Source organism: Rattus rattus, chromosome 9 (genome assembly GCF_011064425.1).
Source record: "Rattus rattus isolate New Zealand chromosome 9, Rrattus_CSIRO_v1, whole genome shotgun sequence".
NCBI lineage: Eukaryota > Metazoa > Chordata > Mammalia > Rodentia > Muridae > Rattus > Rattus rattus.
The window spans coordinates 35,765,993-35,782,641 of NC_046162.1; the positions used below are offsets into that span (position 1 = coordinate 35,765,993).

Consider the following 16,649-nt stretch of genomic DNA (forward strand, 5'->3'; position numbering starts at 1 on the left):
GGGGTGCAAACGGGGAGGTGCTTTGAAGTCTCCAATGATACACCCAGTATTCGCCAGTCTTCTGCTGCCTTCAGATCAAGATGCAGAATTCTCAGCTCCCTCTCCAGCACCGTATCTACATGGACACTGCCCTGCTTCCCATCATAATGACAGTGGATATCTGAACTCTAAGCCAGTCCCAATTAACGTTGTCCTTTATGGAGTGGCTTTTATATGGTGTCCTTTAAGGTGCTCTTCACAGCAATGAAACCCTAAAACAGTGGTTAATTTTTTTATTTTAACACATTTATTTACATATTTATTGAGAATGCACACATGGATGGAGAGGGTACAACTTTCAAAACTCAGTTCTCTCCTACCCTATGAGTGCTGGAAATGGAACTCACGTCACCAGGCTCTGAAGCAAGTACGCCTCATCTATTCAACTATCTCACCAGCTATGGAGTCCTGACTGGACTAGGAGTCACTTTACAGATCAGACTGTCTTCAATGTGACACATACACGTGCCCTTGCTTCTGAAGGGCTCAGATTATAGTCCTGAGCCCTCTGCACAGCTTAAATTACCTGAACACTAAGAATTATGTCTGACCCACAATTTATAGCTATCGACCTTGTAAATATTCATTTCCCAACCAATGTTTGATAACAAAAAACCCCTAGAACATAGAAATATAGATAACAAAGTAAAACAGAGCTATGGCTACTATCCAAAAAAAAGAAAAGAACCAGAACCCAAAAACTGTCTTCAAATGATTGTACATTAGACCTTGCTACATTGCACCACAAAAATAGGGGGGTAAATTTAAACCTTAGAACCAAGAATCTTGAAGCACACTCAACTCAAGCAGGCATTAGACAGTTACCTAGCCAAGGGGCCACTAGCCTCTATTCACTGTGTAGTTACCTCTCTAAAGTTGTACAATTCTATAAACAATAGTTGTTACTCTAGAGCTGTAAGTGTTCTAGAAATCTAGACTATCACTTCTAGTCTTGAGTACTTTAGCATCCAAAATCTCGATCAACAACCTCTTTCTAGAACTCTCCAAATCACAAGAGCACCTTTAACATTCTCTCAGTTGCTCACTTTACCAAGAGAGAGAAAATGCTCCAAAGAAGCCCACCAGGATGCGCTGCTTCCTATGCAGCCCTCCAAGTGAGAAGATCATGACTAGAGAGCTCAGGAACCTCACCTCACAGTTCACGCTCTTTACTTCACACCACACCAACTCGACATAAAGCTTATTTTTGGCCCACAACTTCCACTCCTCCCACCATATCAGCATTCCAGCTCAGGTGACTCACAATAAGTGAATTGGTGAAAAAAACAGTAATTTTGTCACTCAAAAATCTGTTAATAATCACATTTTAATTTCCAGTTTTCTGGAAAAATACTTACTTTCAGTTTTCCTCTATTAAATGCACATACAGAAACTTGATAGGCAGAATGTCCCATATCTACAAAAACTACATTTCTTGGTTTTTCTTCTAAGGCAGGAAGGTCTTGTTTATAGATTCCATAAGCAAGAGCAACTACACAAGAGGGGGAAAAAGTAAGTTCAACAGAGTTATCTCCTAAATACTAAAATTCATTTAAGCAATTTAAAAAAAAAAAAAAGCAAAAGAAAAAGAGGACAAATTTTCTATCTCAGGAACAAGCTACTGGGTACTAGGTTGGAGACAGAACTGAACTCTTTATATAAACACTGCATAGTTTTTATTCATGTGGAACATCACCATCACAGTGCTCTATGTTAACCAGCTTGAAACTTCCACAAGTCCACGAATAAGAGTTAACAATAGTCCTCTCATCTGCAGCTGTCTCATTCATTACCACCTTTTTATTTGTTTTTGAGGCAGGTTTTCTCTATTTAATGGATCCCTGGCTATCCTGGAATTTGTTCTATAGACCAGGATGGCCTCGAACTTAGAGATCTGCCTGCCTCTGCTGACAGTGCTGGGAATAAAGGAATTTGGGGCCTAGCCTTGTTAATCCCTTTTACCTGCAGTTGTTTCATTCATTAACCGCAAGCAATTGAGACCAGCAATCTGTGTGGCATCCATCACTGACCGTCGTTCTGCATCAGTGTAGAAACTAGGAACCTATAAAAGAAGCACCCTCTTTACAAAGGCCTGCAAAAAGCTGACATCTAGAAATTAGATTAAGAAATTATTTCCTCAGGCTAATTTTCGAGGTGCACACCTGTAATCCCAGCATGTTTAAAGATAGCCTGAGATAAACAGACTCAAGCTCAAAAAAAATTTTTTAAATAACTGGTGGAAATTTTTCCTTAACCAATTAAGAACAGCTGACTGTACTACTTAGCAGTATAGCTGTGCTGACCGCCTGCTGTTCTAAAGTCCAGAATGCTGTACACGTTCATGCTGGGTAGAACACCAAACCCCACCATCGGATCTCTAGACTTGGGCCACATTTTGTGAATGGAAAATGTGTCATCTATGTTCCTACACCTTATGCTGAAGGAATGAAGCACACCTGTGCCAACACCGCCTTCACAAGCTGCTTCACTACATTTCCCTTGTAGGCTGCAGTATCCTTTCACTGAAAAGAATTCTCCCACCACATTGCTCAAATTCAGTGAGATCTCAAGGACTTCTAAGCAACAATTAGAAAACTTTCTTTTAAAACTCAAGTCCCTCAAAATGGAAAAAAAAAATGTACATACCCCACTACTTCATTAAAATGTTAGCATTACTCAAAGTAAAAGACACTAAGACAAAGAAAAAAAGGTCAAGACTGGGAGACCAATGGAGAGCTGTATCTATCTATAACTATACCTCAGCCACTAAACCTTCCTAATGTTATGACCCTTTAACACAGTTCTTCATATTGTGATGACCCCCAACCATAAAATTATTTTTGTTGTTACCTCCTAACTATAACCTTGCTCCTGTTATGAATCATAATGTAAATAACTATTTGGTATGAAGGTTATCTGACATGCAACCCCCAAAAGGATCATGACCCACATGTGGAAAATCACTTCACCTGGGCTCCTAACAGCCTTTGTATTCTGCTAGTTGCCAGAATGTGGTCCACAACTATGACCCAATTATTATCGGTATCAGTACCAATTTCCTGGATGACCAAGGAACCTGCAGTGAAGACACCCTGCTTTGCTAATTAATGTACCAGTTAAGATGAAAAGGCCGGAGAACTGAACATCAGTGTGGTGGATAGTTTTATGTCAACCTGGCACACACAAGTCATCTGAGAGTAGGGAGCATGAACTAAGGAAACGCCACCCTCCCTCCCTCCATAAGAGGGAGAGCCCGGAAGGCATTCTCTTAATCAGTGACAGCTGGAAGAGCCCGTCCACGGTGGACGGAGCTGTCCCTCAGTCAGTGGTACTGGGCTCTGTAACAAAGCAGGCAGAATCAGCCATGAGAAGCGAGGCAGTCAGCAGCTCTTCTGTGGCCTGGACAATCAGCTCCTACCTCCAAGTTCTTTCCAAGCTCAGTTCCTATCCTGACTTCCTTCACTGGTCAGCAGTGAGTTGCTTTTGATCATGATGTTTCATCAGAGCAACAGTAACCCTAACTAGGACAATCAGATAACAATGGCAAGATGAGGGCATTACATGGCAAAGGCACAGAAACCCATACAGCCTCTCGACCCACCATATCACACCCTACTACAATCACAACAAGGACACACAGAAAACTAAAAGATGTGCATGACTGTTTTCTAGTAAAGCAGGAAGGAAAAAAGATGGAGGCAGACATCTAACTCAACTCATTCAATCAAGTAGCTACCCTGTCCCTAAGCACTACACTAAGTACTGAAAAATCTTAGGAGGATTTCAAATGAGGCTTGAAGGACAAGATTTTAAATAGGTATAACAGTGGAGTCCTGAGAAAAATGTAATATGAGGTTGGGGAGCTGACTCAGACTGGGTGAGTGGGCAGGGTGGTGGTGATCTTCTTCCTTCAGGCCAGGCAAGCTGAGCCAGGCCTGGAATCCAGCACAGGCAGGAGGCACAGTGAGAAGGATGTCAACCAAGTGCACGACCAAGGTGGTCTACACAGCAAGCTCTGAGGCCAGCCCACACTACACAGTGAGAGCCTGTCTCCAAAACTAGAAAAGGAAGAAAAACAGAAAAAAGAAAACCAAAGAAAATAAAGACTAGATTTCTGAGCATGGTATCATACTAGAGTCCCAAACATGGGAGACAGAAGCAAAAACACAGCAAGACTCTGTCTCAAAAAATTTTACTTCTCAAAATTACCACTACAACACAACACAGTAACAATTCGTAGTAAAAACTATTTTCCTTTCTCTGGCTCTTAAGACAGCTCCCTAAAACCAGAGCCAAACTCACCGAAACAACACAGTCTACAACAGGCTTCTTAAGAACACTTTCTGCTGTCTCCTTCAGTTTTGACAAGAGCATGGCAGTCACTTGTTCAGTGGTAAAATTCCTCTCTTCTTCCATATATGTAACCTGCAGGAAGACAAAAGGATCCAATTTTAGTCCACTTCATGTCCTAGTCAGAGGAACAGTGCCTCAAGAGGGAACTAGAGAATTGTTATCTTTACAAATATTACTTTCAAAATCACTTCTTTTGCTTAATATACATGACACTCAGTGAGAGACAACCTAAAGCAAACCTGGAGGCAATCACCTGATCCGAAAAAGCAAATCATCCTGCCGTGCCGTAAGACTGACGGTTAGCGGGACTGCCTTGCCACCAGAAGATGGGTGGACTGTGCTCTGAGTTTACACTGTTCCCTTTCCCAACCAGGCCACAAGTGGTTTTGGGCTCATTATGCTCCAGAACCCACACAGTCACAATAAATGCTTACTGTGTTAAAGAATAAATGATGACCAGGTTTCAGGAAATGTTTCATGAAAAAGCTCGGCCCACCCAGCAGTTAACATCCAGACTGAGCAACCATCTCCCTCCAATCCTAAGTCGGTGGACAAGCTGACCCTTGGTCACTTTACCTGACAGAGGCAGGGACAGACTCCCCTCACTGAGTCTCTTTATAACCTGCCCCATCTACTGACTTTCTACTTGGCTTTTAGTCAGTCCCTGTGACTTTTGTCTACACAACAGACCAGTTCCCCCAGATCTTTCCTTTTTCTACAGAGCTGTCCGGATTCCTGACTAACAGGTCCCCATTTCCTTGTAACACCTTTTCCACTTTCCCTCTGCTGCATCACAGCCTTTTCCCTCAGTGAACCATTCAAACTCTTCTGAGATTACTGCCAGTTACCTTACATAAACCTGGTCGTCACTTTTAAATTACATTTATTCAAGAGGGGTGGGTGTGTGCCACAGTATGTATAGAGTGATCACACGGAGAACAACTTTCAGGATGTAGTTCACAAACATTGAGTCTTGGTGACAAGCACCTTTACTCACTGAGCCAGAGGTAATCAATCAATCTTTAGGAAAACACCTTTTGCTCCCAGTATCAATTCTCAGCAGTTCTGCTTCCCGCTATCTGTCAGGTGGATCTCTTTGAATCTGGACCTCATAAATTGTTCTACTACTAAGTTCTATTCCCAGTCTCATTTGAATCTCAATTAGGAGTCTCAGGATTCTTCTTTCTACAACTGCTCTGGTCTTAAATAACACACCCAGCTGAGGATAGTGGCTAACACCTGTAATCTCAGCACTCAGGAAGCCAAGGCAGGTGAATTCAAGGCTATCCTAGGCTACAGAATAAGACCTTGTCTCAAAAAACAAAACCATAACACATGAAATACCACTCTTATGCTTACTTGCCTACTGTAGAAGACACAGGTCTATTGCCCCACCCCATATCCTAACCTGTTAGTGTGATGGGGTCACTACTGATCCACAGAGATTCTTCTGTAACTGTTCCCTAGCATATCTATTTGCAGCTTCAGTCCTGCTGACATGACTATAGCAATGAGACTGGCTAATAACTTAAAAGTTACTCTTTGGCCTGCTCTTCTACAAGTCATCAATATTATCACCTCAGAAAGGCGGCACTCTCTGTGAACAATACCAATAGAAGTGACAGAGTTAATGTCACTCCCCATGTTTCCATGCAGAGGAACAGGACCAACAATAGCTCGTAAACCATCACTATCATTCAAAGACTATCAGCCTTAATCAGCAAGAAATGTTCTTCTTTCTCATTTTCATTACAGGGTCTGGAAAAATGGCTGAGTAGTTTAAGACCTGCTCTTCCAGAGGATGGGAGTTCAATTCCCACTACCCACACATGAGGGTTCCAAACTATAACTCCAGTCCCAGAGGATCCAGCATCCTCTTTGGAATTCCAAGAGCACAGGAATACACAGTATACTAATACACATGCAGGCAAAATACTCATTTGTGGAAAAAAAAAAAACTCACATGTGTAAGATAAAAATGTGTAAAGAGAGCATTTCCTTAAAAGCTTCAGGAGAACTACACTGACCATACTGAACTGATGAAATGGGACCTCAGTCTCTGCAGATCCTTACCTTTATGCCCGTTAATCCAGTGGGCAATTGCACAATATCATATGCAAGGTTAGATTTTTCTGCTTCCACAAATGGATCTGAGAATGCACGCCCATGAAATCTTTTAAACCCTTGAACTGTGTTCTTGGCATTAGAAATTACCTAGAAAAGAGAAATGCATAGAAAAACTATTCCATTTCCAATTTTCAATAGCCTAGGGTTAGTTAGGATCCTTTTAATTTGCAAAATTCCTTCTAGGGATAAAAGCAGGGGGAAAAAAACAAAAACAAAAACCACCAAGTTCTAGACCAACCAGGACTATGTATGAAGGGATATATTGTCCAAAGAACACCACACACGCACACAAAGCCAACAGGCTTCTAAGATACGTTTTTCCCTCAGGTGCCTGGCCTACTCCCATTTCTCATGTGCACTTTCCCTTTAATAAGCTGTCCTATTTTCCTATTCCTAACTATGTATCTGGTAAAACTCTACTCTGGGATGCAAGACCATGACTACTTCACTAATCTATCTAATGTAACAATCTTACAAATGCTCAAACACAAAAAAGGGGGTGGGGTAATAAGATGTAAGGAAAAAGTATCCTTCTAAGTTTCAATTTTCTTTAGACATTCTACCTTTCTAAATCTAGTGAAATGAGAACAAGGGACTTATGAGAGTCCCACTGGCAGGGCTAAAAACCATCTAAAGCATGTTTTTCCTCTCTATCCAAGTAAGGCCACTGCACTTACCAAAATATTGTTCCTAAACTTTTAATATTTATAGAAAATGACTATTAGCTTCTAAAACTGCTCACAGTTTATGCTTTAAACTTTCCAGGAACAAATTCGTCAATACTTACTAATTCATAAGTCCCACTAAACAGACAGAGCATAGGGCTGAAGGTGTTAAGAAGTCAAATACATACCCACCATATGCATCACTCTGGATTCAATTTTAAAATTTAATGGGATCTGATGCCCTCTTCTTATGTCTGAAGAAGCTGCAGTATACTTATATATAATAAATTAAAACAAACAAACAACTAACCAAGCACCATTTTTCTTTAAGACAGAATCTCTACTCATTTATCCCAGGCTGGCCTTAAACTTGCTATGTAGCCAAAGATAAGCCTGAAGTGTTAATCCTCATTCCTCCATGTACTGGCTAGTTTTATGTCACCTTGACACAAGCTGCAGTAATGGGGAGGAATGACCTTCAATTGAGAAGGGCCCGCCCATTGTGGGTGGTGCCATCCCTGAGTCCTGCGTTCTATAGGAAAGCAGGCTTAGGGAAGATGTGGAGAGCAAGCCAGTAGGCCTGCCTGCAGCAGCTCCTGCTTCTAGGTTCTTGCCCTGACTTCCTTTGGTAATAAACAGAGATGGGGAAGCATAAACCCAATAAATCCTTTCTTCTCCAACTTGCTTTTTGGTCATGGTATTTTGTTGCAACAACAGAAACCCTAACCAAGACACTCCATCACAAGTGCTGGCTCTAAAACAAACTGTGCATGTTTTTATGTAATGCTAGGGACTGAACCCAGGACTCATGTATACCACACTGAGTGAGATCCATCCAGGCAAGAAACTTCACGTAAAGTCGATGTCGAGTTTTTTCTTCTACTCCTTCCCACTTTATTTTCTGAGAGAAGCGTTTTACCCACTGAGCCGTCTCCCCAACCCCAGTGGCATCTTAGGCTCATTTTAGGTCCAGCCTGCTCAAAAAAGCTACCCACACATTTGCTGCTCCAGACTGAGCTGTATTGAGGTCAAACATGCAACTCCTTAACTCTACAGATACCTCAGGCATCCAGGGTAACAGATTCTTGAGAGTTTTTGTCGCTCTAGTTACTTAGAAACAAGCAAATATATCAAGCTCCTGGTTGACAAAGAACAATGCAAGTTGTTACTAAGCTCTCCAGGTCTAGTGGCGCCTGATTAACAATAACCTTAGATAGGAAGATGAAAGGCCCAGCAGAATAGTTTCAAAGAGCATTTAAAATAGCAAAAGTTAACAACTTTGCTTTTAAAAGAACTATGTGAACTGAGAGTGCTGGCACACAGTATGTGAAAAGCTAAGGCAGAAAGAAAGACTGAGCTCAAGGCCAGTCTGAACTACAGAACTACAAAGAGTTCTAAGACAACCTGGGACATATAACAGGACTCTACCTCAAAAAAAACAAACAAACAAACAAACAAACAGTAGAGACTACATCAAATGTATTATATGCTACTGTCATTTCCCACAGGTACATAAAAAGAGGGCTCTGGTACTGAGTGAAAAGAAAGACAAATCAAAGAAAGTCATTTTAGGAGGAAGACAGACAATATACCTGGCTCTTTGCTGCTGCTCCAACTGAACGATTCTTAGGACCAAAAGAAACACAAGCCCTAGAAGATAAAAACATTTAGGAATCAAACTTTATTATAATACATCTGAAACTCCAGCAGAAAGATCTGAGTATCGCCTAAAATCTATGTGAAAACATCTGAATTAAAATATAATCACATCATTTACCCCCTCCTACCAACCCTTCCCACACCTTTCCCACTCTCCTTAAATTTTCGATCTCGTTTTAATTACTAAACACACATACAACACACAATATAATCTGCTGAATCCAGGTAGTGTTGCCTGTATATGATTTGAGGTGTAAGCCATAATAAATTTTAACAGCACATGACCTGTCCGTGATTTCAACATTTCTATTTTGTAAAACTATCCATGAAATAGGCTGTCTGAGGATGAATCTTGTCATTTCAAAGCTGGAGCACAGGTCTGGATAACCACCTGTTCAAAATACTAAAGAGATGGGCAGAACAAGACCTACCACCCTAACCTTCAACATCCCATGTTCAAATTTTAGTACAAAACAATATATTCCGGCATCAGATAAAACAGTTCAATTTCAAAATGAATAGTCTACAAAAACTTAAAACAACTCTTGGGTTCAGTGGTTATACTTTGAGAGGACAAGAGTTCCATCCCAGCATCCACATTGCAGTTCACAACCATTTTTGTTGTTGTTCTTTTTTTTTCGGAGCTGGGGACCGAACCCAGGGCCTTGCGCTTCGTTCACAACCATTTTTAACTCCACTTCTAGGGAACCTGTTGCCCTCTTCTGACCTCTGTAGGTACCAGGTATGCAAACGATACAGACATACATACATTACACTCATACATATAAAATAAGCAAAAAAACTCTTGCCTTGCTTGTGTGAGGAAAGAGTAATTTATTTAGAACTATCTTCCAGACACAATAGTAGTATACTGCCAAGAAACTTCATTCCTACCTCCTAACACTTTTCCAAATCGATCATACATACACTGGATTGAGTTACTTGCTTTTTAAAATATCTTTATTATGTATACACATATGTCTGCATATGATTGAGGAAGACAGGGATGTCAGATCTCCTAGAGCTGGAATTAAAGACAGTTGTGAGGTGTCAGAGTGGGTGAGCTCTGGTCCTCTGAAAGAACAGTATGTACTCTTTTTTTTTTTTAACACTCCCCCCCCCCAAGCTGGGGACCGAACCCAGGGCCTTGTGCTTACTAGGCAAGCGCTCTACCACTGAGCTAAATCCCCAACCCCCAGTATGTACTCTTAACCACTGAGACATTATTCTGACCCCCTTTGATGCTTCTTTTAAAAAGCAAAAACTAAAACCTGCTTGTATGTTTGAAACAAAACGCTATGTTTAAAAAGTAGGCTGCTAGAGAGCTGATGCTTTTGCTATGTACACGTGACTTGCAAGCTAACACCCTAGAACCAGGTCATATTCTCTTTATGCTCACGTCATCTCCCTTCCTTCCCAGTAACTGAATTTCTCTTCTTTCCTACTTTGTTAACTGTGACTTTATTGGCTGCTTACTTCATGTATTATCCTATTTACCCTCAGAAGCATCCCATCTTACCTCCTTTATCAGAGAGAAAAGGAATATCATCAGTACAGTACGTTGATTTCTCTAGGGTCTAAAAGTGATGAACTCAGACCATGTCTATGTACTTCTTTTTTTTTTTTTTTAATTTCATTTATATGTAAGTACACTGTAGTTCTTCAGACACACCAGAAGAGGGCATCAGATCTCATTGTAAGCCATCATGTGGTTGTAGAGATTTAAACACAGGACCTCTGGAAAAGCAATCAGTGTTCTTAACCACTGAGCCATCTCTCCAGCCTGACTATGTACTTCATACTCCTCTCTAACCCTCCTGAATATGAACCTTCATTTCTAATTCAACAGAGTAAGGGTTAAGAGTCCTGAAGGGGCCACCAAGCATGACAGCCTACATTTAATCTCCAGGCCCCATAAGGTAGAAGCGAACTGATTCGCCATAAGCTGCTATCTTCTGAGCCCCAAAGGCACACTACGGCATCTGCACATACTCATGAGCAGGCTAGAGACTGGGAGGCCTCAGAGGCTAAGAACCCTATATGCTCATTTAGGTGGCACAGACCTCTGCATGCTATATTGTCCCGTGTCAGACAGAACACAAACAAGCCAGAGAGCTCATGAGTTTTTCTGAGTCCTGAGCTTTTGTTTGGGCCTATATAGAAGTAGTCCCTTTTTTAACAGAGCAGGTGCCAAGCTGGAGAGGAGGGGAGGAATTAGATAGAGTCGCCTAAGAACCACTTAAATGTATTATCACAAAAGCCACACTGCCCTTTAAAAAAATAGCCCAAGCAACCTTATCCTACTAATCCCACTCCAAAAAGGTTGCCTAGCCTAACCCTTGGCAAATTTCCATCTTTCTAGAAATCACCAGTTCTGACTTCTGAACTATACAGTATCACAATCCCAACATAAGACAATGTTATTTGTCTTCACGTTTCCTGCAGCCCTTTGTTCAAACTCTAACATCAAAAGTGCTAAGTCACAGGTGTGAGGAAGGCAAGTGTGACCAGAATACATTATATACCTGGATGAAACTGATGAAGAATAAATTAGCTGAGGGTGCAGCTCAGTGGAAGAGACCAGATACCTGAGATCACATGACATCCTGGGTTCAAGTTACGGTGGGAGGGAGAGGAAGGAGCAGTAGCCATGAATTGAAGGTGCACTGGCAATGCTGGAGTATATATGGCAGGTATTAGTCTCAGTGGGTTCTAAGGGTAGGAGATGAAGTTGGGGGGAAAAGAACATAGGGAGCAAGAGTAAGGAGGAGGAAGGGGTAGATATGTCCAAATTACATTATATATACATAAAATGTTCAAAAATCATCGCAGAGTCCACTATGAATTTGTGTTTTAGAAGTTCTGTAGCAACACCAACTACTGAGACCTGCAGCATCTCCACTCTGCTATCAATATGGGTGACGGACACAAGCATTGCCAAGCTGTTGACACTCTCCCAACAGATAATATGTATGGGCTTCATTCTAGCTAGGCAACTCCTAGTCTGAAATATGATATGGGGGAAATTACAGCATTGATCTCGATACATTGCTAAAGATCAATTTTGATGATATATTTCTTTTCTTTTTTTTTAAGATTTACTTAGCTGTCTGTAGCTGTCTTCATGTACACCAGAAGAGGGCATCAGGTCCCCTTACAGATGGTTGTGAGCCACCATGTGGTTGCTGGGATTTGAACTCAGGACCTCTAGAAGAGCAGTCAGTGCTCTCAACCATTGAGCCATCTCTCCAGCCCAATGATATATTTCTAAAAGGGTTCATATCACAGACTGATAACACCATTTAAAAAAAAAAAAAAAAAAAAAAAACAGCCATTACAGCTTCAAAAAGCCATACAGACTAGGTTTTATACAAAAAATGCCAAATTGTTCACTCTGAAAACTGACTTTCCAAGCTGTCCTTTAAACCTAACCACCTATCTCTTTAAATTTAAACTTGCTCATCTTAAAAACTCACTGGAGACAAGTGCTTCATAAACAGTCAGCAAACTGCAACCCCAGAATTCAAAATCAGACTGTTAAGGATACCAGACAGTAAGCATCTGTGCTTTTCTTTTATGTGCAAGGGTGTTTTGCCTGTACTTATGTCTGTGCACTTTACTATAACCAGTCAACCCTGCACAAACCCCTAGGAACAGTCACACAATAACAGCCTGACAATATTGTTTCTCCATTCCAAATTACAAACCGCCACTACAGATAACTAATTCACATTTAAGGTCAAGATCCTCTGTTCTAAACTGTAAATCCTAAAAACTACCCTTTTTCAGGCAGAAAACACTTGTTCTTTTTCAGATAAGATCCTACTAGTCAAATATTTATATGTTTTCAACAGGTTAAGATGAATGCAGAGATCTTTAAACACAGGTTCATATAATTGAGTGCAGAGAGAATTTAGTAGCACATTAAAGAAAATATTACTCTAACTCACTTTCTTCAACAGACTTGTCTCTTCAACTGGCTGGCCTGGTAATGCATATTCCCTTAATGAGGTTACTGGCCTTAAACTAGAACTAGAAAATAACAAAAAGTTAATGCCAAATAAGCCAAGTAACTCAGATTCTAAGCGCTGCAGCCCCTGAAGTGGATGTGGTGATACACCCCTTTACCCAAACACTCTGAGGGCAGAGGCACCCCTGTAAATTCAGGAACAGCTTGGAGCATGCTGATTCTGGCTATGCAGAAAAAGCATGTCTCAAAATTAAACTCTTAGTAAGTATTGCACATTTAAAGAAAAGCAGCAGGGCCAGCAAGATAGCTCAGCAGGTAGAAAAATACTATCAAACCAGAGGACTGGGTTTAATAACCACAAGACTAAAAGCCAACTCCCACAGACTGTCCTCCAACATCCAAAGTACACATATACAGACACACACACATAAAATTACAGAAATAAAACAGGGGACTAGACAGATGGCTGTGAACTGAAAGCACTTGCTGCTCTTGAAGAGGACACAGGGGGTTGGGGATTTAGCTCAGTGGTAGAGCACTTGCCTAGGAAGCGCAAGGCCCACAAGGCCCTGGGTTCGGTCCCCAGTTCCGAGGAAAAAAAAAAAAAAGAAGAGGACACAGGTTTGGTTCCCAGCAACTCAGAACTGTTTATAACTCCTTATAACTCCAGTCCAGGGAATCATAAATGCATTCTGGCCTCCGAGGGCCACACATTTGGTGTACGGACATACATGTAGTCAAAACACTCATACCCATTAAAAACAGGTAAAATGTTTTAAAGAATAGTGCACAAATTTCCATGGTTTCATCTTAGTGCCACTATAATAGTTAATAGAGTATTAATCAAAATACAAAAGGTCCAGGTATGGCAGCTGACACCTATAGTATCAGTGCTTAGGAAACTGAGGCAGGAGGATCATGAATTTGAGCCCACTCTTGCCTGGACAACACAGCAAGACCTGTCTTCAAGGAGAGAGAGAGAAATACAAAAACAGACTACTGGCAACTATTCTGGTACTATACTATTATTCTATGCACCGAGTCAAGAAAAAAGCAGGCCAGGCCTATCAGTGTACACATATAAGCCCTACCCTCGGCAAGTACAAGTTGAACAACCAAAAGCCCAAGGAACTCAAGGTCACTCCTGGCTACACAGTTCAATACCCGGGTAACAACGTGGCAAACTCAAAGTTGTCGTATGCCCCACACGCACACCATAACAAGTGTGCTCAATAAAATATGCACAATACAGAGCAAGAAATTAACATTAAGTTTAAAGCCTCAGGTTTGCTCAAAAGTTGCTCAATTCTCCCCCACTGCTACCACACAAGGAGAAACCAAATACTACAGGCAATCTCCTCGCTATCAACCCCTCCGCTTTTCTCATATCCATTCTCACTTTCTCAGAAGCCAATATTTTTTTGAGATGGTGTCTGTGTAGCAATAGAATTTACTCTGTAGACCAAGCTAGGCTAGTCTCAAAGTCAGATATCTGCCTGCCTCTGCCTTAAGAGTGGTGGGATTCGGGCTGGAGGGATGGCTCAGCGGTTAAGAGCACTGACTGCTCTTCCAGAGGTCCTGAGTTCAAATCCCAGCAACCACATGGTGGCTCACAACCATCTGTAATGAGATCTGATGCCCTCTTCTGGTGTGTCTGAGGACAGTTACAGTGTACTTATATATAATAAATAAATCTTTAATAAAAAAAAAAGAGAGTGGTGGGATTCAGGGGTTGGGGATTTAGCTCAGTGGTAGAGCGCTTGCCTAGGAAGAGCTTGCCTAGGAAGCACAAGGCCCTGGGTTCGGTCCCCAGCTCCGAAAAAAAGAACCAAAAAAAAAAAAAAGTGGTGGGATTCAAGACAGGCTGTCAAACACACTTCTAAAAGCTGGATCACTTTCCACTGCACCAACATGAGAAATCTTAACCATTCCAAGCTTTGCCTCAAGATGAGCCACCATTCTCAATCTGTCAAAACACTGCTTGCCTCAGGTCTTCCCATTTGCTCAAATCACTCCTCCTTCAAACCCACCATGGCCTCCATGTAAACTCAGGCCTACCTTCCAGGTCACAAATGACATTTAGAAGCACCCTCCAACTCCAACCCACACCCAGTTATCATCACATTCTGTACTTTTCCACCTTGTTCTTCACCAGACAGTAATGGTATCTCGTGTTTAGCCTACGGCTTCTCCATGACCTTGCCCATGATGGCAAGCCTGAGTATTTTGTTGTTCATCACAGTACATCTCCAGTGCTTGACACACAGCCACAGTCACACTACATCATCTGCTAAAACGGAGATGGAAATGCCAAGATTTGGCTACTCCTCTGGTTCAAGTAAATCCCAAAGTGAAATGGAGTACACAAAAAGCTTCATCTGCCTTTACAGAATTCTGTCAAACTTGGCAGTGTTAGACTAAAAATGAGGTGCATCTGTCACAGCCAAACCACTGGGATCTACACCTTTACACTTTCACCTCAGAAGAAACCTACAACACAGTCTCTGCATACTTACAAGATTTAATCCATTCCTCCACAACCTGAAAAGACACAGCTTTCTGCTCCTTTTTAAGGCCAGAGTAGAAATCTGTTTATCAAGCGCATAGTGCGGAGTATTTAAATGAAGCCAGACACAGTGGTGCACACCTGTGTGCCAGCACTCCGAAGGCTGCAGTTCTTTAGTTCCTTCAAAGCCAGTCTAAGAGTGAGGTCTTGTCTCAAAAAAGAAACTATAGTAGGGTGTGGTGGTGCACACCTTTACTCCTAGCACTGTCCGCACTGAGTTTACAACCGCCAGACCTATGTAGATAGATCCTGCCCCCCACCCCACCAAAAAAACCCCAGTCAGGTGATGAAGGAAAATACATTGGAAAAATAAGTCAATGTGCAAAGTACACAATCACAGGATCTACTTAATGACCTATTCAGTCTTTATGCAAATTTAACTGCCATCAGAAAACAACTCCTAAAATTTCAAATGATGAAACTCCTGGCAAAACTGCCACAGCTGCCGTCTAAGAGAGGAACAGGTTAAGGCAATCTAAAGGAAGGAGAGGGGCGGTGTTTCCCAAGCCTCAGGCTTCTTCTGCCCGACTATGTTCAATTCTAAGCAGATGAGGACCAGCTCAGCCCATTGAAATTCCTTGGAAAGATGATCTTTACAGATAAAGTCAGGAACCAACAGAATCATTATCAAATATGAAATTAATACTAAAATACCTAGAAGCAAGATTTTTAACTTTTCAAAAAACAGTACCGTATACCTGTCAAAATACTAGCCAGAATACCTAGTTAAAAATGACAAATGGGGGGGGGGGCTGGAGAGATGGCTCAGCGGTTAAGAGCACTGACTGCTCTTCCAGAGGTCATGAGTTCAAATCCCAGCAACCACATGGTGGTTCACAACCATCTGTAATGAGATCTGATGCCCTCTTCTGGTGTGTCTTATGACAGCTACAGTGTACTTATATACGATAAATAAATTTAAAAAAAAAAACATGACAAATGGAAAAAGAGCTTGGCAATTGGAGGAGAGAGGGAGGGTGAAAATTGACTTTGATAATAGTACCAGAGCTTTGTGACTCCGAACTTGAAAACTGGGTAACAATAGCTTAGTTGGTAGATTGCTTTGTATGCTGGAAGCCCCGAATTCAATCCCCATCGTATAAAAACTGGGTGTTGTGAAGTACACCTGTACACTTGAGAGACGGGAGGTAGGATGGGTAAGACTCATTCTCAGACACAAAGTTACTTCAATACAGTCTGGGATACAGAAAAGCTGCCGTGGAAGGTTGGTTAAAAGCACGATATGAAAACAATGACCTGGGACTGTGAA

The 16,649-nt window shown here is 41.5% G+C and overlaps 1 protein-coding gene across 1 annotated transcript in view; it reads right to left on the reverse strand.

Annotated features, from left to right (window-relative positions):
• Positions 1–16,649, reverse strand: part of Hspa4 (heat shock protein family A (Hsp70) member 4) — a 39,565-nt gene that overhangs the window by 21,485 nt on the left and 1,431 nt on the right. The window contains exons 2-6 of the mRNA XM_032911716.1: positions 8,777–8,834; positions 6,466–6,606; positions 4,342–4,464; positions 2,002–2,101; positions 1,398–1,531 (exon numbers count right to left, since the gene is read on the reverse strand). Coding sequence (XP_032767607.1) covers positions 1,398–1,531; positions 2,002–2,101; positions 4,342–4,464; positions 6,466–6,606; positions 8,777–8,834 — 556 coding nt within the window. The remainder of the gene's footprint in view (positions 1–1,397; positions 1,532–2,001; positions 2,102–4,341; positions 4,465–6,465; positions 6,607–8,776; positions 8,835–16,649) is intronic.